General features: G+C 65.8%; 3 protein-coding genes across 6 annotated transcripts; 1 reads left to right on the forward strand and 2 right to left on the reverse strand.

Moving 5' to 3' along the window:
* Positions 1-884: 884 nt before the first annotated feature.
* On the reverse strand, positions 885-8,728 carry PLEKHG2 (pleckstrin homology and RhoGEF domain containing G2). Of its 4 annotated transcripts, XM_090056090.1 has the most exons (17): positions 7,759-8,716; positions 7,345-7,418; positions 6,886-7,260; positions 6,711-6,811; positions 6,265-6,331; positions 5,492-5,538; positions 5,265-5,415; positions 4,817-4,948; positions 4,217-4,411; positions 3,690-3,782; positions 3,483-3,569; positions 3,311-3,344; positions 3,134-3,217; positions 2,318-2,413; positions 2,068-2,109; positions 1,632-1,784; positions 885-1,479 (listed from the first exon to the last, which is right to left on the reverse strand). In XM_090056090.1, exons 1-17 carry the CDS (start codon positions 7,856-7,858, stop codon positions 1,031-1,033), a joined length of 2,280 nt encoding a protein of 759 aa, XP_089912216.1. In that variant the 5' UTR covers positions 7,859-8,716; the 3' UTR covers positions 885-1,030. The 4 variants fall into 4 exon arrangements, 2 of the variants coding, with proteins under 2 accessions (XP_089912216.1, XP_089912215.1); XM_090056089.1 differs by having other exon boundaries at positions 6,886-7,418; positions 7,759-8,720; XR_016443353.1 differs by lacking the exon at positions 885-1,479 and having other exon boundaries at positions 1,687-1,784; positions 7,759-8,727.
* Positions 8,729-14,844: 6,116 nt separating this feature from the next.
* LOC149860323 (transmembrane protein 229B-like) lies at positions 14,845-17,886 on the forward strand. Its single transcript, XM_090056246.1, has 2 exons — positions 14,845-15,007; positions 15,840-17,886. Exon 2 carries the CDS (start codon positions 15,854-15,856, stop codon positions 16,328-16,330), a length of 477 nt encoding a protein of 158 aa, XP_089912372.1. The 5' UTR covers positions 14,845-15,007; positions 15,840-15,853; the 3' UTR covers positions 16,331-17,886.
* Positions 17,855-22,274, reverse strand: ECH1 (enoyl-CoA hydratase 1). The gene is made up of 10 exons (XM_090056221.1): positions 22,179-22,274; positions 20,883-21,048; positions 20,572-20,660; positions 19,248-19,372; positions 19,117-19,165; positions 18,881-18,945; positions 18,715-18,785; positions 18,532-18,603; positions 18,274-18,424; positions 17,855-18,177 (listed from the first exon to the last, which is right to left on the reverse strand). The coding sequence occupies exons 1-10, from the start codon at positions 22,222-22,224 to the stop codon at positions 18,073-18,075; spliced, it is 939 nt and encodes a 312-aa protein (XP_089912347.1). The 5' UTR covers positions 22,225-22,274; the 3' UTR covers positions 17,855-18,072.
* Positions 22,275-23,444: the final 1,170 nt, after the last annotated feature.

Below are 23,444 nucleotides of genomic sequence, written 5' to 3' on the forward strand. Positions count from 1 at the left end.
TGGCCTCATGTGTCCGTGTATGTTCCATACACCTGGATCCTCTGTGTGTGTGTGTGTGTGTGTGTGTGCAAATGTGTGTGCACATGACCTGGCTGTGCACACCTGTCAGTCCCTGCTGCCCTCTGCTGGACAGATTGACAGCCGCTCCACGTGTGCACCTGTGCATTTGTCTGCTCACACGTTGTGCGTTCACTTCTGCGACTGTGCGTGTGCACAAGTGCGTGTGCACGTACAGGTGCATGTGTATACACATGGGCCACCCCTCAGGTGACGGGGCAGCTGGTGACAGGGTTTCTGGACCCCCAGAGCCCGCCCCCCCCATGCATGCCGGGGAAAACCCAGATGACCCAGGAAGCAATGCACTGTGGGAAACGCACTCCCCCAATACCCAGCCACTTTTTGCCCCAGGTCTCCCCTGCCCCAATGCATGCTGGAAAAGCTCCAGGTACAATGCATTATGGGAAGCATTTCCTCCCAATACCCCCCTGCCCTGGTGCATGCTGGGAGGGCTCCAGACACAATGCATTGTGGGAAACCGTGGGCTTCCAGGCACTCACAGGCAGGGGCTCCGGGCAGCTCTGTCTCCATCTCCGTCTGGGCAGCGGTGGCGGGCAGCATTGCGGCACGGGGGGCCACGGAGGGCCGGGGGGGCCGGGCAGGCGTGCGCAGCCGCCCAATCCGCTCGCTGTAGAGCTGCGCCAGGAGCTGCACGTTGCTGCGCGCCAGGGGCGGGAGCAGCGCCAGGGATGGCCCCTCAGCCCACGGCCCCCCAGCAGCGTCCGAGTCCTCCACGATGCGCAGGGGCTCTGCCCAGGGGACAGGGTCCGGCCTTGGGCCCTGCCCCCGGACCCGCCCCCGCCGCAGCAGGGGGGGCGGGGGCCCAGCAGCCCCTAGCCCCCGCTCCTTCTCCCGCCAGGCCCGGCGGATCTCGGCCCAGGACTGGAACTCGGGCTCTGGCGGGGGTGGGGCCAAGGGCTGGCCACACCCCTTCCCAGCATCCCCTGGGCTCTGGTCTGGCGATGTCCCTTGGTCACGCCCCTTCCCAGCATCCCCTGGGCTCTGGTCTGGAGATGTCCCTTGGCCACGCTCCTTCCCAGCATCCTCTGGGCTCTGGTCTGGAGGTGTCCCTTGGCCACGCTCCTTCCCAGCATCCTCTGGGCTCTGGTCTGGAGGTGTCCCTTGGCCACGCTCCTTCCCAGCATCCTCTGGGCTCCGGTCTGGCGGTGTCCCTTGGCCACGCCCCTCCCCAGCGTCCTCTGGGCTCCAGTTTAGCGATGTCAATTGGCACCGACCCTTCCCAGCATCCTCTGGGCTCCAGTCCCTCAAGGGCTCTGTGCCATGCCGCCTGGCAGGCACCGGGGGGCGGGGCTTGAGTGGACAAGCCCCGCCCCCTGGGGCAGGGGGGGATGGAGGGCAGCTGCAGGGGGAGGGGGGATCCTCGCTCTCCTCCTCCAGCGCCCCCTCGGCGGGCGGCCAGGCCTGAGGGCGGCAGGGGGGGCTGACTCAGTGTCCAGGCCAGAGGTGGGGGGACCCAGGTGTCTGGGAGCCGCCCCCCCAGCCAGGCTGGACCCCACAGTCCAGCCCCCCTCGTTCCCCTCCAGGGAAGAGCCCAGGCGTCCTGCCCCCCTCACCTGCTCCGGGGGGGGCGTCCCGGCTCCCAGCCCCCGGCGGCTCAGCAGCTCCAGGATCTCGTCGGTGATGGAGAGGGGCTCGGGGGGCAGCCCCAGGGGCGGCGGATCCGGCTCTGGCTCCAGCCCCGGGCACAGCTCCCCCTCGCTGCCGGCCTGGGAGGGATGTGGGGCAAAATACGTGGGCAGCTCAGGGCAGGGGAGCCCAGGCTACAATACCCCCTTCCCACCCCTGCCCAAGCTGGGCAGGGAACCCAGGTGTCCAGGCCCCCCCAGGCACTCACCTTGAGCAGTGCTGGGCCGGGGCGGGAAGGAAGGAAACACCCGGGTTAGAACGGACACACACGCGCGCGCCACCCCCCGCCCCGATCCTGTCCCCCGACGTGACCCCAGACCCCTCAGCCAGGACCCTGCAGGGGGCACTTGGGGGGGCACTCACCGCTGGGCTCTGGCCCCAGGGGGCTCCTGTCCGTTGCCGGCTCTGGGGGCCGAGAGGTGATACGTCAGTCCGGGCTCGTTAAGAGGCAGCAGGGCTTGTTAGGGGCAGCAGGGGAACCCGTGGGGGAAACTGAGGCACGGGCGCATGCAAGGCCGGGGACCCAGGCATCCTGCCCCACTCTCCCGGGACACCCCGCTCGGTCCCTGCGCGCCCCTCCCTCACTCGGTTTCCACGGCCCTCGTGAACTCACCAGACTGGCGGCGCCCATGGCGGCTGTGAGTGCCAGGGTCCGAGCTGGAGCAGCTGCGGCGAGCGCGCTCAGGGCTGCACACGAGCGGCGGTGGCTCTGCAAGGAGGCGTGGTGCTTGTACGAGGGCTCACATGACTTGGCCCGGGGAGGGAGGGAGGGAGGGAGCACACGAGGGGGCCCGGGGTGGGGGTCTCCCAGGCACGAGAAGGGGGCTCCTCTGAGCACTAGGATGAAGGCTCAAAGCTGGTGCCAGTCCCGGGCACAACTGCCCACATGCGAGCAGGCTCACACTGGGCTTGGTGCCGCCACCCGCGGCTCCCACATGCTAGTGCCCTAAGGCTTGGATTCGCACAGGTGTGAGGGCAGCGAGACACTTGTCCTCTCACACCAGGGCTCGCTCCCAGGATCTCTGCACAAGGGCATCCACTCAAGCTCACCCTCAGCAGCTTTGCACGAAGATGTTGACACACGAGGGCCCTTGCACTAGGGCTCACAGCTGTTATCTGGGCCTGAGGGTATCCTAGTGCCTCCACACTGGAGCTCACTCCCAGTATCTTTGCACGATGGTGTTCACACACTAGTGCCTTCGTGCTAGACCTCCTTCCCAAGCTCTTTGCACACGGCTGTTCACACACCCGTGTCCTCTCATTACAGCTCCCTCCCGGTCTCTTGCGTAAGCGTGCCCACATGCTTGTGCCCTTGCACCAGCATTCACTCCCCATCTCTTTGCACAAGGATGTCTGCACGCTCCCGCTTGCTCCCGCTCCCCCTGGGCACACGCGTGTGCAGCACCCCTGCGCTCGGCACTGAACGTACCTGACTGGCGCCGGCCCCGTGGGCAGCTCCAGGGCTCCTCCAGCCGGGGGGGGGACGCGGGGCTCCAGGGCAGTGCAGGGGAGCCTGGGGACAAGGGGGTGAGTGGGGGGGGATGCCCCCTGACACCCCCCCAGTACCCCCCCAGCTGGGGGGGTGGACACCTGGTCTCTCTCTCACCCTGGAAGCTGTTCTCCAGCAGCACCTGCTTGGCCTGGAAAAATGCGGGGGGGTCAACTACTTGTGCAACAGTGCCCCCCGCCCGGCATTGCACTCCCTCCCCCCCCGGTTGCTGCTCCATGCAGCCCCCTCTTCCCCCCTGCGACTCTGCTGACCCCCCCAGCCCCCCCACCTTCTGGGGGATGGAGGCGGGGTGGTTTTCCACGATGAGGCGCTGCAGGTAGTGGATCCACAGGCGCTTTTCCTCCTGGTTCCTGGCCTGGGGGGGCAAAGCGGGGGATGCGGTCACCCCTGGGGCGGGTGTTGGGGGTGGAGTTTCACCCCCCTTGCAGGGACTGTCTCTGGGGGGGGCCCAGGAGTCCTGCCCCCCGGCCCCCACCTGCAGGACGAGCTGCTGCTTGGGGATCGTGAGGTCCCAGAGGGTGAAGCCGAGCGGGTCCTTGGGGGTCTCGGACAGCGCCAGGTTGCAGCACTGGGGGGGCGGGGGGGCGGCTGTGGGGCACAGCAGGCTCCGCCCCCTGCCCCCCCGGTTCTCTCTCCCCTCCCCTGGGCCCCCCTGTTTGGGGCCGCCCAGACCCCCCCGGTGCTCCCCCACCGCCTCCCAGACCCTCCTCACTCTAGGGACCCCCCCTCCGTTGCCCCCCCTTAATTTGGGGACCCTCCCAGCACCCTTGTGCCCCCCACTTTGGGGTATCCCACCTTCTTGACCCCCCAGACCCCCAATATAGGACCCCCCCATTTGACACCTCCCCTCTGGGGAGTCCCCAATTTAAAGACCCCTCTCAGCCCCCACTCTGGAGACCCCCCCACGCAGCAGGCCCCTCTGGACCTCCCCTCCAATATGAGGACCCCTCCAATTTGGGGTCCCCCCTGAGGCCCCCCCCAATTTCACCCCCCGGTGCTCACGAAGCTGTGGCTCTTGTAGTGGAAGGCCGGGGGCCGCGGCTTGGCCACGAGCAGCACCGTGCGGAAGAGGAAAAGGGCCCGATCTCGGCCCCGGCCCCCCCGGCCCCCCCGCGCCCGGAAGCGCCCCTCCAGCACCAGCTCCCCGAAGGCCCCCAGCTCCGGGCCCTGCCACCCCCGCAGCAGCCCCTGCAGCTCCTGGGGGGCAAGAAGAGGGGGAGCAGTCAGCACCTCTGTGGGGGAGGAGGGAGCTGGAGGGGGGCTCAGGGGTCAAGGGGGGCGGGGGGGTCTGGCCATCTAGCCAGCCCCACAGGTCCTAGGAGGGGCAGGTCATAGAGGTCAGGGGTCACAGGAGGAGGCTGAGAGAGTAATGGGGAAAACCGAGGGGGGGGCAAGGGGTGAAGGAAATCCAGGGGTCATGAGTGTGGGGGGGTCAAAGGGGAGTCTGAGGGGGGTATAGGGTCAGGGGTGACAAGAGGGGGTGGGGGGCAGGGAGGGTAGGAGAGGGTCACGGGGGGCATCACACCAGTTGGGACTACAGGGCTCCCAAGGGTCAGGGGATATCTGGGCAGTGGGGGGGGTCACAGGGGTCAGGGCTCGGACCTGGAGGCGGGCGGCTTGCTCCTGGCGCCGCTTGGTGTCGTTGATGCACCAGGCCACGGCCGTCATGGTGGCGCTGGCGGCCTCGACCTCGGCCGCCCCCGCACCGTCGCGCCCGCACTGCTTGGCCAGCTCCTGCCACACACGCGTCACCGCCGGGGGGCAGAGGGGGAAATTGGGGAGTCCCAGGTGGGTCAGGGCTCCCAAGGAGGGGGCTGGGGGGTATCAAGGGATTCGTGGGGGGGTGGGGTCGGGGTATTGAGACCCCTGAGGTGAACACAGGGTGGGGAGGGGTAATTGAGGGATACCGAGGGGGGCCAGAGGTATGGGGGTCCTGGGAGGATTTCAGGGGGTCCAGGATGGGATCAGGGATATCAGAGGATCTCGGGGGGGGGGGGGGGGAGGTCCAGCGCAGGGCCAGAGGTATTGGGGGGTCCTGGGGGGTCCCGACCTGGAGCAGCAGGTGGTACTTGAGGATGCGCTGCACGGGCTTGAGCAGGTCGGCCTCGAGGGGCAGCCCGTGGCCCCGCGCCGCCTGGCGCTGCCGGAAGAAGGCGGCCAGCTCGTCCTGCGCCATGCACTCCCGCAGCACCGCCACCGCCCTGCACAGGGGTGAGGGTCAGAGGGCAGGGGGCAGGGGTCGCGGCCTCCCCCCACCCCGGGGTGGGCGGCACTCACGTGGGGTAGTTCATGCAGTACAGAGTGTAGATCTCGAACTCGTCGCTCTGCAAGGGAGCGGGGTCAGCAGGGCAGGGCCAGGGACCACCCCAGAGGCCTCCTGGGCCAGGCTGCGCCCACCTCTGGGGTGGCCGCGGCTGAGTATAACAGGGACCGCCCCATACAGAGTCAGGGCTGAGATGCGCCCGCCTCTGGGGTGGCCGCGGCTGAGTATAACAGGGACCGCCCCATGCAGAGTCAGGGCTGAGATGCGCCCACCTCTGGGGTGGCCGCAGCTGAGTATAACAGGGACCGCACCATACAGAGTCAGGGCTGAGATGCGCCCGCCTCTGGGATGGACACGGCTGAGTATAACAGGGACCGCCCCATGCAGAGTCAGGGCTGAGATGTGCCCGCCTCTGGGATGGCCGCGGCTGAGTATAACAGGGACCGCCCCATGCAGAGTCAGGGCTGAGATGCGCCCGCCTCTGGGGTGGCCGCGGCTGAGTATAACAGGGACCGCCCCATGCAGAGTCAGGGCTGAGATGCGCCCGCCTCTGGGGTGGCCGCGGCTGAGTATAACAGGAACCACCCCATGCAGAATCAGGGCTGAGATGCGCCCACCTCTGGGGTGGCCGCGGCTGAGTATAACAGGAACCACCCCATGCAGAGTCAGGGCTGAGCTGCGCCCACCTCTGGGGTGGCCGCGGCTGAGTATAACGTCCCCCACCCCAATGGGAATGCACTCAGCACTGCGATGCGGCCACCTCTGGGGGGGCTGGGGGGCTCCTCACCCGCTGCAGGAAGCACTCGGCGATGGCGCGGGCGCTGCTGCTGTTCTCCAGGTCCTCCAGGAGTTCGCTGGGGGAGCCAGGCCTCATTTACATGTCATTTGCATAAATCAAACTCACCTCCCCACCCCTTCACAGGCAGGATTTGAACCCTCCTCCACCCTGAGGACAGAGGTCAGGGCTCAGGACCCCCCACATCACAGGCCACGGGCTCAAATCTCCGCCCCCTCCGCCCCGGCCCCGTGTTCAAATCCTGCCCGCAGCTCAGGATCACAGGCCACGGGTCCAGATCCAGACCCCCGCAGCTGGGCTCAAGCTGCCCCCCCCGCCACACCCGGCCCAGAGTTCAACCCCCCCAGGGTCAGATCTGCCCTCTGTCCTGGGTTCAAAAGCCCCCCCCGTCCCGGGTTCGACCCCTGGGCATCAGGGCCCCCCCCCCCCCCCCGCACCTGCTGAACTCGTAGATGTCCTCGATGTTGCAGAACAGGGCGCCGACCTGCTCGGGCTTCAGGGGCAGGTGGGGGCGCTCCAGGACCCCCCCCAGGTAATCCTGCGGCAGCACCCGCGTCATGCTAAGCCCGGCCGGGCCCCCCAGCGCCGCCCCCCAGCGCCCCGCGCCCCCACCTCCACGATGCTGCGCAGGTCGCGCACGTAGGCCTGCTCCGTCTCCACGATCTCGAGCACCACGCGCTGCAGCGGCGCGGGCGGGGCGCGGGCGGGCGGCGGCGGCGGCGGGGGGGGGCCCGGCTCGGCCCCCAGCGGCGTCAGCTCCAGGCTGATGTCGCTGGGCGCCCGGGCGGGGCCGCGGCCGGGCCCGGGGCCGGGGCCGGGGCCGGGGCCGGGGGGGGGGGCCGTCGGGCAGCGAGGCCGAGGAGGCGGAGGAGCGCGGCGTCCCGGGGCCCTCGTCCGAGCCGGCCGTGTCCACCGAGGTGCAGCTGCCCCCGGCCGCCGCCGTGCCCCCCAGCGCCCCCAGCCCGGGCGCCGAGGCCGGGCGGGCGCCTGCGGGGCACGGGGGTCAGGAGGGGCGGCGCTGCGCCCCCCGGCCCCCCCCCCCGCGCCCGCCCCCCCGGGGGTCGTACCCACCTGGCGTGCCTGGCGCCGCGCTGCCGTCCCGGCCGGCGCCCTCGGGCATGGTGCTGGGCTCTGCCACGGGCGACCTGCGGGGGCCGCGCCGCGCTCACTGCCCGGGGCCTGGCCGCAGCTGTGAACGTCCTCACAGCCGTGCCGCGGCCTCTCCGGACCGCCCCCGTGCCCCGCTAAGCCGGGGGAGCCAGGCGTCGGGGCGGCCCCCCCCGGGGCAGAGCTGCGCCGGGACAGAGGCGGGGGCGGAGCTGCGCCCGGATCCACCCCAGAGGTGGCTGCAGCCGCAGCGCGGGGCCCGCGGTCCGAGACGTGCCCCCCCGCGCTCGCGGGGATCCCAGGCCCCCCCGGGGCAGCCACCAGCCCCCGGCGCGGCCCGGCGCCGCCCCCCCGCCCCGGCGCCGAGCCCGCACTCACCGGCCCGGCCCGGCCGCAGCGGAGCCCGGCGGCGGGAGCGCGCGCGAGACCCCGCCCCGGCCGGGAGCGCGCGGGAGGCTCGCCCGCCGCCCCCCCCCATCCGGATCAGGGGCGTCCGCACGGGGCGGGGGAGCCGGGAGCCCCGCCCCCGGGCCAGCGGGGGCCCCTGCCCCCCCGGCCCAGGCGATGGGCCCCGCGGCGGCCGCCGCGTCGCTCGGCCCACGCGCTGCCTCGGGCCCGGGCGGCGCCGCCTGGGAACGGGCTGGGCCGGCGCCCGCACGCGCTTGCACACGCGTGTGCACAGCCCTGGAGGGCTCCGCAGCCACCTCCATCCAGTGCGGGGTCCTCCAGGACACACAGAGACACGATCGCGTGTGCACGCACACTATAGCCACGTGTGTGTGAGCAGAGGCGTGCAGCCACACCTGTGTACTAGCACACGTCCTTCCCCCCCCACACGCGCATGCACACAAACATGCCTTCATGCACATGCATGTACAAGTGCTCATGTAGGCACCCCCGGGTGTACACACACCTGCACACCTGCACACATAGGCACATGTCCAAATGTACACTCCTGTGTGCGTGTACAAATGCACATGCATGACAACCCACATGCACACACACACATACATACATGCCTGCATGCACACGTGCCCAAACACATATGCATGCAGTGTGCCCATGTACATGCCTGCACACACAAGCACATGTCCATACAGACATGCCTGCATGCACACCTGCATGCCCACCCATGTGCACACACACATACACATGTACTTGTATGCACACACACACGTGCATAAGTATGCACATGTGTCCATGCATACACACATGTGCAAGCACACCAATCTGCCTGTGCATGCATGCACACACATTCATGCATGTGCACACCCATACTTACACATGTGCCAGCATGCACACGTGTGTACATACGTACACACATACTTTCAGGCACACACACATGCACCCTCTTAAAGGGCCCGCAACCCCTCCCCGGGCCCCCGCAGCTGGATGAGGGGAGGGGCCTGGGGGCAGTGTGCACATCCCCTCCCCCCTCCCACGGGGGTCGCCGGGCACGCGCGTGTGAAGTCAGCGCTCAGGAATGTGCCAGAGCTGCGCGTGCTCAGTGAGGGCTTAGGGGGGGCAGGAATGGGAGGGGGATCCTGGGCGTCTGGGCATGCGTGTGCACATGGGACGAGCACATGTGTGCCTGTGCATGCATACACATACCCACCCCCGGTCATCCAGTCCCAGGTGCACATGTACAAGCACGCATGTACCCCTGTGGGTGCACGTGTGTGCCCATGCGTGTGCATGCCCCAGGGTGCAGGCATCTGCAAATAGGAGGTTATCCATGTGCAGGCATGGATTGGTGCATCTGTGCCCTTGCACAGGTTAAAACCAGTGCAGGCTTGTGTCCTCATGTTTGTGCACATACATTCATGGTGTGGATGTGAGTGTGTGTGTGTGTGTGTGCGTGCGCGCGCGCATGCATGATGGTGGATATGTGTGTATGCATGTGTATGCATGGGGTGGATATATGTGTGTGTTTGTGTGTGCATGCACAAACCAATGTATGTACTTGCCTGGGTCTGTGGACATGTGAACCCTGCGCACACTCATGTACTCACATGTAGATGGCTACATCTGTGCATTCACATGCCAATGTGTGCCTGCCTGTGCGCATACAAACATCAAGCCAGCATGCACTCATGAACTCACATGTGTGCATGTGCATGTGAGGGGGAGATGCGTGTGTGTGTGCACCACACATGTGTGTGTAGGCACCTACCAGTACATGTGCCTTTTCTCGCACATATACTCACCTGTGTGCACCCACATAGGAGTACCCGCAGAGCCTCGGAGCTCCTGCCCCTCTGATTGGATGACGTTTCCCACTTGCGGGGCAGGGAGATCCTAACCCGCTGGCTCCAGCTGCACCCCAGGGCCCCGCTGGGTAGCAAACCCCACCCCCAGGGGCCTGTGGGCGGGGCTTGGGGTCTTTCCACACCCACCAGACACTTGGCTCTGATTTGCCTCCTGGGATTAAATGCGGGGGGCATTAACCTCTTTGCATTTCACTCCGACACCGGGCAAACATTGCAGAGCAAGGATGTCTGTGCAGAAAACCTATGAGAACAGTCCCTGATTGGCCAGTTTGCTGTGAGCCCCCCTCCCCCCCCAACATTGGCTCCCTATGACTCAGCCCAGCTGGGACCCTGGGCCTGTTCCCACTGCTGTCAAAGCCACATCGGGATTAGTCATTCCTCCCCTCCCCCACAGCCCCTCCGATTGGCCAGGACCTACCCTCCACCAACAGCGTTGCCAGGGGAATGGGATCCTTGGGAATCTCCCATTTCCATAGCAGCAGGTTCAGATAGGCCTAGCCCCTCCGACCCCTAAAACAGCAGCTTCCAGCTCCCCATTTACGGTAGTGAATAGTGTACCACACTCACCCTCCCTCCCCCCCAAAACCTGGAGCTGAAAAACAGGGAAGCTGATGCCAACCTGCCTGTTGGAAAGGAAATGGTGAAGGAGTCACACAGCAGCATGTGGTATATGGGTAAATACGGTAAGGGTCCCCTATAGCTGGGTGGTGCAGGTAGTATGCAGAAAAATATGGTAAGCTTCCCATTCCCCACCCCCGCTTATATGGGACATGTGGTATATAGCTAAATAGGGGAAGTGCCCCCATATGTGCGGGATGACATAATTCCCCATATATGGGGAATTATGGTATACAGATAAATACAGTAACTGTGCCCCATATGTGGCATGTGTTGCACAGTATAAATATGGGAAGTGTCCCCCATATATGTGGGGTTCCTGTGTTATATGGATAAATCTCATAAAGTGTCCACATATGTAGGGGATTATGGTAGTGTCCCATATATGGGGAGTTATGGTATGCAGATATGAGAGCATTTACTGTATTTACATGGGGTGTGTGGTATGCTATAGATACAGTAAGTTCCCCCCATATGTGGGGGATGATGGTGTGCAGATAAATATGGTAAATGCCCCCCATATATGTAGGAGCACCTGTGTTATATAGATAATTATAATAAAGTGCCCCATTTGTGGGGAATTATGGTATATAGGTAAATACGGTAAATGTCCTCCATATATGTGGGGGTGCCTGTGTTATCTAGATCACTATGATAAAGTGCCCCTATATGTGTGGGATTATGGTATACAGATACAGGGGTACTTACCGTATTTACAGGGGGTGCGGTATGCTAGAAATACAGTACGTGCCCCTCATATGTGGGGCATGATGGCACACAAATAAATACGGGAAGTGCCCCACGTATGGGGGGGCATGCATGATATAGATAAATACAGTAAGGGCCCATGGCGTGCAGATAACTACGGTAAGTGCCCCAGTTCCCGCCCATCCCCTCCCCCATGGCAGCCCCTGTTCAAATCCAGGGGGGTGTTGGGGGCTCCGAGGGGGCAGGGGGCAAAGGTCACCGTCTCTCCGAGGGGGGAGGATTCGGCTCCACGTTGCCTTTTTTAGGCAGGGCCGGAGGCGGCGGGCGATGACTCAGGCGGGACCGTGGGAACGAGCCTCCCCCCGGGGTCATGCCAGGGCCTTGCAGGGAGGAGGAGGAGGAGGATGGGGGGCTCCTGGAGCAGAGGGGGGGTGACCAGCAGCGCCTTGCACCCGGGTGGGGAGGACGAGCGGGGGAAACTGAGGCACGAGGGGCAGGGTGTTGACCCCCCTCCCCCCAGATCACAGTGGGTGGGGGCTGTGCTAATCGAGGGGAGGCCCCCCTCAAAGGGTTAACTGCCCCCCGCAGCACAAGGCCCCGGCGTCGGGCTCCCCGCGCCCCCCAGCTCTAACCCCCAGGCCCCGCTGCCCTCCCAGAGCTGGGGCTGACCCCAGGCGAGCCAGGGAGGGGGAGGGGGGCCTGCTGTCCTCTCCTGGCAGCCCATGTGTCATAGCCCCTGGACCGCTGGTGGGGATTCTGCTCTAGCCCACAGGGGTCTCCTGTGTGTCCAGAGCCCCGACACACACAGGGTCCCTGGGGGCAGGGGGCTGCGAGGGGTCTTGGGGCCCTCACCTGTCGTTAGTACAGGCGCGTGCAAGAGGGCGGCGAGCGTGAGTGCACGATGGCAGCAAGGGGCTGTGGGTGAGTGTGAATGGGCCAGTGGGGGGGCACATGCATGTCTGTGTATGTGTGTGTGTGCAAAGGGTGGGGCAGGAGTGCACACGCGTGTACGGAGGATGGAGAGAGCTTGTGCGGGGATGGAGCAGCAGTTCCCAGCGCTCCTCCCCCCCGCCACACTTTCTCCCCCACCCGCCACATCTCCCACGCCCCAGACAGCCCCTCTCCCTGCCTCCCCCTCCGTCCGTCCATCCCCACGCGTGCCCCTGTACCTACCTAGCTACCACCCCACAGCCCCCTCGCTTCCACCTACCCAGCCGTCCTTATCTGTGCAACCAGCCCCACAGCTGCCCTGCCTACCCACCCCCACCCCCTCCGTCCAGCTTGTACTCTACCTCTCCACCCACCCCTACACCCCCCGACCCACGTCCCTGCTCCTACCCGCCTCTGCACCCACCCAGCCATCCCCACGGCCCCGCTACGCACCCATCCCCACGCGCCTCCTCTCCTACCTGCCGACCTTCACGCCTTCTCCACCCGGCCGGCCGCCGGCCCTCCATCCATCTGCACGGGCCTGGGGTTTCACCTGCTGTCCGTCCAGCCGCCTCTCCATGTAAGCACCCAGCCCACGGGCTAGGAGACCCCCGGAGGGCCCTCGCAGCCATCCATGCGTACGGCCCTGCGGAGCCCCATCCTTCCTCCCTCCCCCTAGCCATCCAGCTCTGTGCCCACTTCTCCAGCCATCCCCACAAACACCGTCTATCTATGCATCCATCATCCCTCCAGCCCCACACGCTCCCCACAATCCCTCTCTCCATCCACCCCCATAGACAGAGGAGGTTTATCTGCCCCCCAGCCCCCCACTCCCAGCCATGTAGTATGCTATAAATACAGTAAGTGCCCCCATATGTGGGGAATTATGCTATACAGATAAATATGGTAAATGCCCCCCATATACATGGGTGCCTGTGTTATATGGATCATTATGATAAAGTGCCCGTATATGTGGAGGATTGTGGTAGACAGGTACAGGGGTACTCATGGGGTGTGCGGTATGCTAGAAATACAGTAAGTGCCCCCCACATAGTGGGGATGATGGCATGCAGATAAATATGAGAAGTGCCCCCATATACGGGGGGGGGCATGCATGATATAGATAAATATGGTAAGGGCCCATGGGATGCTGATAATTACGGTAAGCGCCCCCGCCACCTTCCAGCCCCCATGCCCGCTCCCCATTACCCCCACACTAACGGGCGCTGGACTGGGGGGGCAAAGGTCCTGCCCCCTGCAAGAAGGTGGTGGCGGGGGGGCGGTTGCAGCTGGCTCTGGGATCAGGGCAGTGGGGCAGGCCTGGACGCCTGGGTTCCCCACGGCTGCCTGGCTCTTCCTGCCTCAGTTTCCCCACCTGGGTCAGGGCCGGGGCAGGGCCGGCGCCTGGGAAAGCTCGTGGGGAATGTTTCGGCCTGGCCAAGTTTGGTCTGGAAAAGAAGCGGGGGGGGCAGGGGGAGCAGGAGGAAAGAGCCCAGACAGATAAATACCGGGGCTATTTTGGGCCCCGGGCGGTCCCCTGGGAGGCTCCCGGGGGGGCCAGGGCAGCGCGGCTGTGTCTGCCCCCAGCCGGGCACGGGCGAGCGGGGGGGCAAGACCAGGCTGGGGGCTGGCGGGTTCGGATTTGGGGGGGTCAAAATCACCGGTGATCCAGGCATGGGGAGAGCAGAGACACCGCACACGGCCTTCAACCCCTCCTGCCCCGAAGGAGATGGTGGTACAGACACGTGCACGTGTGTGCACACGTGTATTTGCACAAGGGTGCTAGTTGCGCCCGTGTGCGTGCACCTATGTGTTTTCACGGGAGCGGGTGATCGACCTGCAGGCACCCATGAGGATACACTTGCATGCACAAGTGACAGACACGTGTGAACATTCACACGGGTGTGTACGTGGGAGGGCGGTGGAGGTGCATGCACATGTGCACACAGGGGGGTGGTAGAGATGTGCGTGTGAACACATGTATGTGCACGAGTGTGGCAGAGACATGTGAACATACGTCTGCACACCCAAGAGTGGCAGAGACACATACACAGGTGAATATGTACACGCTACAGACTGACCCACTCATGCACATGGATGAGTGTGGCAAAGACTGGCATGTGCGAACACACACTACAGACACCTGTGTCCGCACAGGTATGCGAGGGCAGCATAGACATACACACACATACATACTAGACCCATGTGCGTACACACAAGGGCGGCAGACACATATGCACTTATACCCGCTAAAGAGAGCCCCATGTGTGTACATAAGGGTGGCAAAGACACATGCATATGCAAACACACACACACACACAGAGTGCCTGGGACATGTCTGCATGTATGTGTGTGTGGAGCAGCATGTTTAGGGATGAGCATACGTGGCGCATGTGCACGTGTGTGTAGATGGCGTGTTTCAGGGTGTACATAGTAAGTGTGTACACACAGCAGTGTATCTGTGCGCACAAGTAGACAGTGTCTTTGGGGATGGGTGTACATAGTGCATGTGTGTATACAGAGCAGTGTGCGTGTACATGTACACAGCATGTTTGGGGGTGGGCACATGCAGCAGCGTGTTTATGTTTGTGTGAGTGCACACTGCTATGTGTGCATGCACGTGTCCTGGACACCTGGGTTCCCACGTGTGCACATGCACACGTGTGTGTCTTCTAGCAGCCCCCGAGCGCCGCAGAGGGCCAGACACTTCGCACGCTCCCCTGCACTTTTGCACGTCGCACACACGTGCTGGGCCGGACCCAGCCCTGCCACACTCACTCCTTCTCCAGCTGCCTTGTGCAAAGAAACGTGTACGGTGATCACAGCGCCCGGGCGCCCTGGAGGCGAGCAGCGGGAAAACAGCAGAGACGGGAGCGGAGGCGGCAGCAAGTGGGCGGGGTCTCTTCAAGCCCCGCCCCTCTCTCGCTGCCCCTCCCGATGGGGGCGGGGCGCAGCCTGACGCGTTGACGCCGCGCCCGGGAGTGGGCGGGGTCTCGCGCGGCCAGCACCTCGTGGGCCCGGGTTCCACTTAAAGGGCCAGCGTCCCCGGGCAGCCCGGACCTGCAGCTGCCCCGCGCCGCCCTCCCGCAGGCACCGGGGAGGTGAGAGGCCGGGGCGGGGGCAGTGGGACCCAGGGGCTGGAGCAGTGCGGGCTCCCGGGCCCGTGGGGGGGCAGGTGCAGTGGTTAGCGCGCGGGGCGACTGGGGGTGAGGACACGCGGGTTCTCCACCCCCCGCCCCAACGGGACTCCCGGGGTCGGGGGGCAAGCGGGGTAGTGGTTAGAGCCGCGGGGGCAGCAGGGCGTCGGGCTCCCTTCCCAGCCCGCCCGGGGCGAGGCACCTCCCGACGGGCGCCTCGCTCCTGCCGGCCTCAGTTTGCCCACCTGCAGACTGGGGCCCTCAGCTCCGGGTCTCCAACTGCCCCTAACACGTGACCCCCCCGGAGGAGAGCGCCCAGGAGGCATGCCCCCCCGAGGTTTGGGTCCCAGCCCCCACTCCACGCCCTCCAATGCTATTTCAGAGCTGGGAAGAAACCCCCTGCCCACCCCCCGGCTGCCACTGGAACCCCGGGGCCCGGGCCCCGCAGCACCACCGCTCTCACCACTGCCGCACCAGGCCCAAGCCGGGCGCCATCCCCACCCAGGGCTTGTCCACCCACGGTGCCCTAGATACCAGGTGCTTGCAACACCCCGCTCCCATGTTCCTCCCACACCTACCTCAGTTTCCCCTTGGCCCAAGGGAGCAGGACTCAGATTGCCCAGCCCGAGGAAGGGGGGGAATGTGGCCCACTTGGCCGAGAGCTGGGGACAGGATCCCCAACTCGGGGACGCCAGGGATCGGTGAACCCAGACGTCCAGGCGCCCCGCTGCCACGAGGGGCTCGCTCGGGGCAGTGAGCCCAGGTGTCTGGGGCTGACCCGCGTCTCTTCCCGCAGGCACGGGCACGGCCATGGCGGAGCCGGCGCCGGTGGGCGCGCTGGCGCGCTGGTACCTGTACGGCCTGCACGGCTACGCCTGCGAGGTGCTGGCGGCGGCCGCCACAGGCTTCTGGGAGCGGCGGGACTGGCGGCTGCGCGGGTGCAGCAGCGCCTGGGCCGGACCCCTGTACGCGATGCCTGCGCTGGCGCTGGAGACCCTGTACCCCCGGGTGCGCGGGCACTGCTGCCTGCCCTGCCGCTGCCTGCTCTACGCCCTCCTGCTCTACGCCTGGCGCCTGGTGGCCGGCGCCGCCCTGCACGCGCTGGGCGCCTGCCCCTGGGACCCGCACGGGCGCCGAGGGGTGCTGGAGCTCGGCCCGGCCTGCATCCTGGGGGGGCTCCTGCTCGAGAAGCTGTTGGTGGAGCCCGCGCTGCGCCTGCGCCGGGTGCCGAGGAGTCCCCAGCCCCCCGCGCCGCCTGCGCCCCTCTTCCAGCTCAAGGACGACTGAGGGGGGGAGGCTGAGACCCCCGCGATGCCTCAAGGAGCCCCTGGACCCGGCTGGGATGTGCAATGCCTTGGCCTCTGACCCCCTAGCCATCCAGCCCCACCCCCAGACCCTCCTGGGCCTCCACCAGGCCTCTAAGACCCCCCCATCAGGATCCTCCCAGACCCCTTTTGGGACACCCCCCCAGGACCTAGCTGGGACACGCCTCCAGGGCTCCCCCAAGTCACAGCTGGGGCCTCCGAGGCACCGGAGATGCCCTGGGACCCCCCCCAGGGGCTTCTGGGACCCCCTGGATACCTCCCCCACCATACCAGGACCCTCACAACCTCCCAGGCCCCCTGGGATCCCCCAAGACCTCCTGGGACCACGTAAAGGCTCCCAGATCCCTCCAGTCTCCTCGCCCAAACAACCCACCACCCTATGAGACCACCCCCACCAGATCCCATAGTCTCCCCCCCTACAGCCCCCTCCCGAGACCCCCTGGGCCTTTCTGACCCCCGCAGCAGTTGGGGAGGGGTCATGCGGGGGGTCTGCACTCCCCTGCACCCAGGCGCTCAACCCAAGGTTACTCACACTGGAGCCCCCCCGATCCACCCCCTTTATACCAGGGGAAAGAGGGTAGGCCCTACATGCCAGCCCCTCATTGGCTGGGGTGCAGGAAGAGGTGGGGCCTCCGGGGGGTCCCCTGGAGCTGGCTTTGGTCCTAGAGCTTGGTTGGAGGCGCCCAGCCCTGGGGAGGCACCGCTGGGGATTAAATGGCTCCCACGTTTCTCCTGGTGCCTGGTTCTTGCTCTTGACGCTGGGCCAGGGCGGTTGTGCCCAGGCCCTGACAGGCGGAGCACGAGGGGGTCAACCCCCCACTTCCCCCCTCCCAGGATGGGGGGCCGGAGGGATGAGGTGACCCAACCAGGGCGGGGCAGGGCGTGGGTGGCAGAGTCACAGGGCCAAAGCTGCCCTGGGCAGGAGGGGGAACATGGAGGGGGCACGGAGCCGGTGGCTGCCGGGGAACAGGGCCGGCTGTTGGTTGTCACTGCCGCAGATGGAGATCTGGGGGCACGGGGGAGGCAGGCCCGGAACGGGGAGACTCCCCCGGCCAGCTGCCAGCGGTGCGGGGGCCCGACACATGGAGGTGCCTGCAGTGCTGTGCCGCAGGAGGCGCATGCACACGTGCACGGGGCCCAGGCATCTGGGACGCGCACACACGTGCAAGGACCCTGCTCCAGCCATCCCAGGCCCCTCCCCGAGGGCGACTCCCCCTCTCCTATGGCAGTATGGGGCTCATGACACACAGACAAATGTTCCCCATGCCGTTTGGCAGATCAGGCAGGCTCTGACCCTCGGGGAACCCACGTGTCCAGGCACACAGCCCCTCCCCTGGCTCTGCTCTGGGGAAGGGCAAGGAGGGGTGGGGGGATGCTGGCTCCAGGACGAGCTCAGTGGTTTCAGCAAGGTGTGGGCCAGGGCCTGGGCACACACAGACACTGGGGGGGCAGCACAAGCTCCCCCTCAAAGAGCAACACATGGGCCTGCCGGGGCGGGGGGGTAGTTTATTCATTCATAAGCTCAAGGGGGCACTCAGTTGCCCCCCCCAACCCAGGGCACTGGAGGGGCTGGCAGCATGGCCTGGTAGGGAGAGCCTCTGAGATATACCCCCCCAGAAAGGCAGAAAGGCCTGAAGACCCATGGGGCTGGGCAGGGGGGACCAGATCCGGGGAGCCTTCTGGGGTGGGGGGCGCTCCCGGGGGCTACAGCTTGGAGAAGACGATGTCCTTGGGGCTTTTCTTCTCCAAGGCGGCCTGCACCGACTTGAGGATGTCCTCCGTCTGCAGCATGGCCATGTTCCAGGTGGCCTGGGGGGACGAGGCGGGGGCGGGGCAGTCAGAGCTAAAGGTGGGGGGCTGCGGGTTGGGAGTGAGGGGCACTGGCTGGGCCGGGGGGGGTCTCACCATGTAGTCGAGGGCGTCGGGCACGGGGCGATCGCGGGCCTGCAGCAGGTTGACCTTGGTGCCCTGCACGGCCACGGGGCTCTTGGCCGCGATCTCGGCTGCCAGCTCAAAGGCGCCGTCCAGCAGGGCCTCCTTGTCCTGGAACACGCGGCTGGGGGGGGGGAGCCCTTGAGACCAGCCCAGCCCACCCCCCAGCTCCCTGGCACCACCAGCAGGTGGCACGCCTGGGGCCTCTTGGGGTTGGGGGTGCTACGGTACCTGACGAGCCCGTGACTCAGGGCCTCGGGGGCCATCAGCTTGCGGGCAGAGAAGGCCAGCTCGTTCACCAGGCTGGGGGGGCAGGGGCGGTCAGGTACGCCCTGCCCCACCCCCAGCCCCTCATCCCGCATGTGGACCCCGGGGAGGACCCAGGTGCCCAGGCTGCCCCTCCCCCGGTCTCACCTGCGGTTCCCCACAATGCGGGGCAGGCGCTGCAAGGTGCCCACGTCGGCTGCCAGCCCGATGTCCACTTCCTGCAGGGCGGTCAGGGGTCACAGGGGCGGGGGGAAGCCAGGCATCCAGGCTCCGCCCTCCCAGGGTGTGGGGGGGCAGGCAGGGGGTGACCCACCTTGACCTGAAACCAGGCGTCTTCGGTGCAGTAGCGGACGTCACAGGCGGAGATGAGGTCAACACCTGGGGGAGTCAGGGTGACATCATGGGGTCAAGGCAAGGTCACAGTGGGGTCAGGGTGAGGTCACAGCGGGATCACGGTGGGGTCACAGCAAGGTCATGCTGGGGTCAGAGCCCCCCCAGTGCTAGGAGCCCTCTGGTGGGTCCTGGTGCTCCCACCCCAGGCAGCCTCACCTGCCCCGATGCAGCCTCCGTGCACGGCCACGATCACAGGCTTGGGGCACTGCAGGAGATGGGGGGGGCGGCACAGAGTGAGACATCGAGTGCCAGTCGCCCCCCCCGCCTGGCGCTGGGCCCCCCCGCACCTTCTCGAGGACAGTGAAGCTCTCCTGGTACTCGCGGATCTTCTGGCGCAGGTACCAGGCGCGCCGCGCCGCGTCGTCCCCCTCCGCCATCATGAACACGCTGCCCAACTCCGCCAGGTCGATACCTGCTCGGGGGGAGGGGGGGCATGAGGACTAGGGCTGTGTGAAGCTATGGGGGGTGATCTGATTCAGAGGAGATTCGGTGGCTGAATCTCCAAATCCGAATCGAATCAGGGGACCAACTAAAAGGTCCAAATCGATTCAAAGCTCTCTGAATCTTCAGAAAAGATTCGCAGAGCTTCGATGACTCGGACAGTCCCTGGTGGCAGCAGCGGGGAGCAGCAGCTGGACTCCATGCTGGTAAGTACTAGGGGCAGGGGACAGGGGCCTGGGGGAGGGGAACATGGGGGGACCGCTGCCTGCTCCCCCAGCCCCCCCATGGCCTTTTAAAAAAAAAGCCCCGACTCAACAGGTGCTGCCGGGCAGGAGGAGGGGGGGCCGTGATCCCTGCTGCCCCCCACTGCTCCACAGGGGGCTCTGCACGAGCTCCCCAACCCCCACTCACTCCCCCACCCCCCCAGCGGGTGCTCCAGCCCTTTAAGGAAAAAAAAAACACGAGAAAAGCCCCAGGACTCACCAGATCCAGCAGTGGCCTCCTGGGTCTCCTGGAAGAGCCCCACCCCCGCAATGTGGCAGGGGGCAGCGGGGATCACAGCCCCCCCCCACCAGAAGGAACGGTGAGTCGGGGTGGCAGGAGGTTCTTGTTTTGTTTTTTAATTAAAAACAAAGCCCCCCAGCAGCGTGGGACAGTGAGGCTTGCCCCCGGCCCAGCAGCACCTGGTGAGTTGGGGCTTTTTTCTTCCAAATGCCGGGAGCTGGGGCAGGTGGGGAGGGCAGCTGGGAGACGGGCCTGAATCGATTCGGGGCAGTGATTCGCATCACCGAATAGAATCACTGTCCACCGCATCGGCCGAACGTGAATCCAAAGTGAATCCCAGCCGCTTCACACAGGCCTAATGAGGACGCCCTGGCTGGAGCAGCCTTGCCCAGGGAGACCAGCCCAGCCCCCTGCCCACTGGACAGGATCAGGCCCCTCCCTCTACCCTGCAGGCAGGATCGGGTCCCTCCACTCTGCAGGCAGGATCAAGCCTCTACCCTGGGCCGCTCCAGGCAGGATCAGACGCCCCCTTCCCATGCTACCAGGATCAGATACCCCCCCCGGAGAGGATCCAGCCCCAGTAAGCAGAATTGGGCCCCGCTTTCTTGTCCTTCTGCAGGCAGGATTGGGGCCCCCCCAGCTCTACGCAGGCTCGAGCACCATTACCAGCAGTGAAGAGCTTCCCGGCACCCGAGAACACGACGGCGCGGCAGGCGGGGTCCTGCGCCAGGTGGGTGAAGCACTCGACCATCTCCCTGTGGGGACCCAGGCATCTGGGCACAGCCCCCATGACCCTACGCCCCCGGGTAGCCCCGCCCCTAGCCCCAGCCAGACTCTACCCCCAGAGGGCCCACCTCATCTAGGCCCCACCCCCAGGTCCAGGCAGACTCCACCCCCAGGAGGCCCCACCCTCAGGCTCACTCAAGACACCGCCCCCAGGAGGCCACACCCCCAGCCAAGCCCCGCCCTCTGGGTACCTCCAGAAGGCGATGTTCATGGCGTTGCGCTTGTGCGGCCGGTTCAGCTCCACGTGCAGCACCGCCTCACGCGCCTGCGTCACCCGCAGCGTCTCGTAGGTCGGTGGTGCCGCGTCTGCAGCCATGGGGCGGGCGGGAGGGCCCCTTAGGGCCCGGGCCAGCAGTGCTGGGGGAGCACAACGCGGTCACCGCCCAGGCACCGTGGTCCCCCCACCCTGCTCCCACCCACCCGCACCAGGGCAGGGGAGAGGGCTCAGGATGCCTGTGTGCGCTAGTGTGTCAGGCATCTAGTTTTGGGGGGAGGGGTGCACATGCGCCAAACACTTAGGCTGCGTGTGTGTCTCCTGGTAGCCTAGCGTGTGCGTGCATGCGTGTGACTTAGCTTCTGTTTGAGTGTGTATGTGTGAGACCTGGACACCTGGGTTCTGCATGTGTGTGTATGCACACGTGTCAGACACCCAGTTGTGTGCACCCTGGGAGCCTAGAGAGGGAATGTGTGTGTGTGTGCAGCAGCTAGGTTGTGTCCGAGTGTGCGTGTGCGTTCTGTATGTCTGGGTCCTGTATGTGTGCCCCAGATGCCTGGGTTGTGTGTGTGCGCGTGTATCCTGGACACATGGGGGGGTGCGCGTGTGCCGGGGTATTTAGGCTGCGTGCCTCTGTGTTGCGCAGGTGCCTGGGCTCCCTGTGTACAGGCGTGTGCTGGGCACCGGGGTTGTGTGTGAGCACACGTGTCCCACACACCTGGGGTCTGTGCCTGCGTGTGCATCTTGCCCTGACCTGGGGGCTAGACTGGGTGTGACCTGCCCCCCCACGGGTGCGCTCACGTCCCACGTCCGTCTGTGCCGGGAGCCTGGATCGTGCGCGTGCACACGTGCGTGCCCCAGACACCTTCGCATTCACAGGCGCTGACCAGCAGCAATGACTCGGACCAGGCCCGGCTCCTTCCCCCGCCGGAAATCTGAGCGCGACCTTTGCCCCAGTGGCCCTGGGGGAGGGGCGGCGGCGGGGCTTCGTGCGCGCGTCACACACCTGGGTTGCCTGTGGGGGGAGGGGGTCCCAGACCCCTGTGGCCCGTGGGGGGGCTCCAGCCCCCCGGGAGAGACCAGCTCCGCCCCGCCTTCTGCACTGGGGAAACTGAGGCGGGGGCGGGGGGGCAGGAGTCCTGGGGCTGGGCCAGAGGGGCACGACCCTGGACTCTGGGGCGGGGGGACCCCAGCACTGGGGGTCAAAGGTCAGAGCGGAGATCTGGGACAGGGGAGAGGTCAGGGTTCAAAGGGCGGGGGAGGAGGCACTCACATCTCCGCAGCAGCAGCGCGGCTCCGCCCGTTGCTGCCGCCGCCATGGGGCCCCCGGGGTGGCACCAGCGAGTGCTGGAGGGTAGAGCGCCGCCCCTCCCCGCCCCGCCCCCTGGCGCCCCGCCATCTTGGCTCCTGGCAAAACCACTTCCAACATGGCGCCGGCAGCTTCCGGCTGGGCCAGAAGTAACGCCCCGACTGGGAAGCACGTGGCGGGCGGACACGTGAGGTCCGGGGGTGGCCCGGCCTCGCGGAGGGGGTGGCGCGTCTCTGGGTTTAGGTGCATCGACTTTGGGCACTCAACAGGCACCCCCCCCCCCCCGCGCAGATCTCAAGCCGACACTGGGGCGACCGCAGTTGAGAACCGCTGCTTTACTTAGAAGTCCACGTGTTTAGACCTAGCCTCTGGCCCCAAACTGCCCCCACGACTGACGTGCAGAGTGAGTCCACCTCCGGCTGCAGGGAGCTGCCCTCGGCCATTAGCAGTGGGGCAGGGGACATGAAGGCCCAGGTTGCCCCCGCCGCCTCAGCCCTCGCCTCCAGCCCCGGAGAGGAGCTGCAGAAAACCCCAGCTCATCCCCACTTTTTTCAATGCATTCAAAAAGGGCTGGGGACCTATTGAGTCTCTTGCACTAGGGTGGTCCTGGACCTTCAAACCTGGAGGCTGCAAGTGGGAGAGGAAGGGGAGCTGCCCCCAGCTCACTCCCTCCACAGGCCTGGGCAGGGTGGAGGTGCAGTGAATCTTCCATTGCAGCGAGCTGCCGGCTGACAGGCTCTGGTAGGTCACATCTACACCACGAATGGTGCTGACCTACTGCAACATCCTTGCCAGGACCTCATGGCTAAGAACCACCGCTTTGAGGAAACCCATGAATGCTTTACAAGAGGCAACTCGCCATGTTGAGCAAGAAGCCGGCAGGCCCTGGTGCACATGAAACGCTTGTGTTCCAACATAAAAAGGCCCTGAGTTCAGCCGTGGCCAGGTCTGATGGCTCCAGCTCACTGTAAAGAAATCTGTCTCCCCCTGCATGGCTCCTCTTCATTGAGCAGCTCAGGATTGGGAATGGTGCTTTGAAAGAGGAAGAAACCCCTGCTGGGATGGAGAGGTGGGGCCCTTGAGAGCAAAGCTGTGCCTGAGGAGCGCAGCCCCTTCCAGAACTCAGGGGCACCAGTCTACAGCTCTAGTCTGGAGACACACACGAGGGTGCCAAACCCTCCCCACCACCCCTCCATGCCATACTGCCATTCAGGATGCGCCCCAGCCTGG

The sequence above is a fragment of the Crocodylus siamensis genome, chromosome 6, assembly GCF_052110815.1.
Source record: "Crocodylus siamensis isolate JL-2025a chromosome 6, ASM5211081v1, whole genome shotgun sequence".
Classification (NCBI taxonomy): Eukaryota; Metazoa; Chordata; order Crocodylia; family Crocodylidae; genus Crocodylus; species Crocodylus siamensis.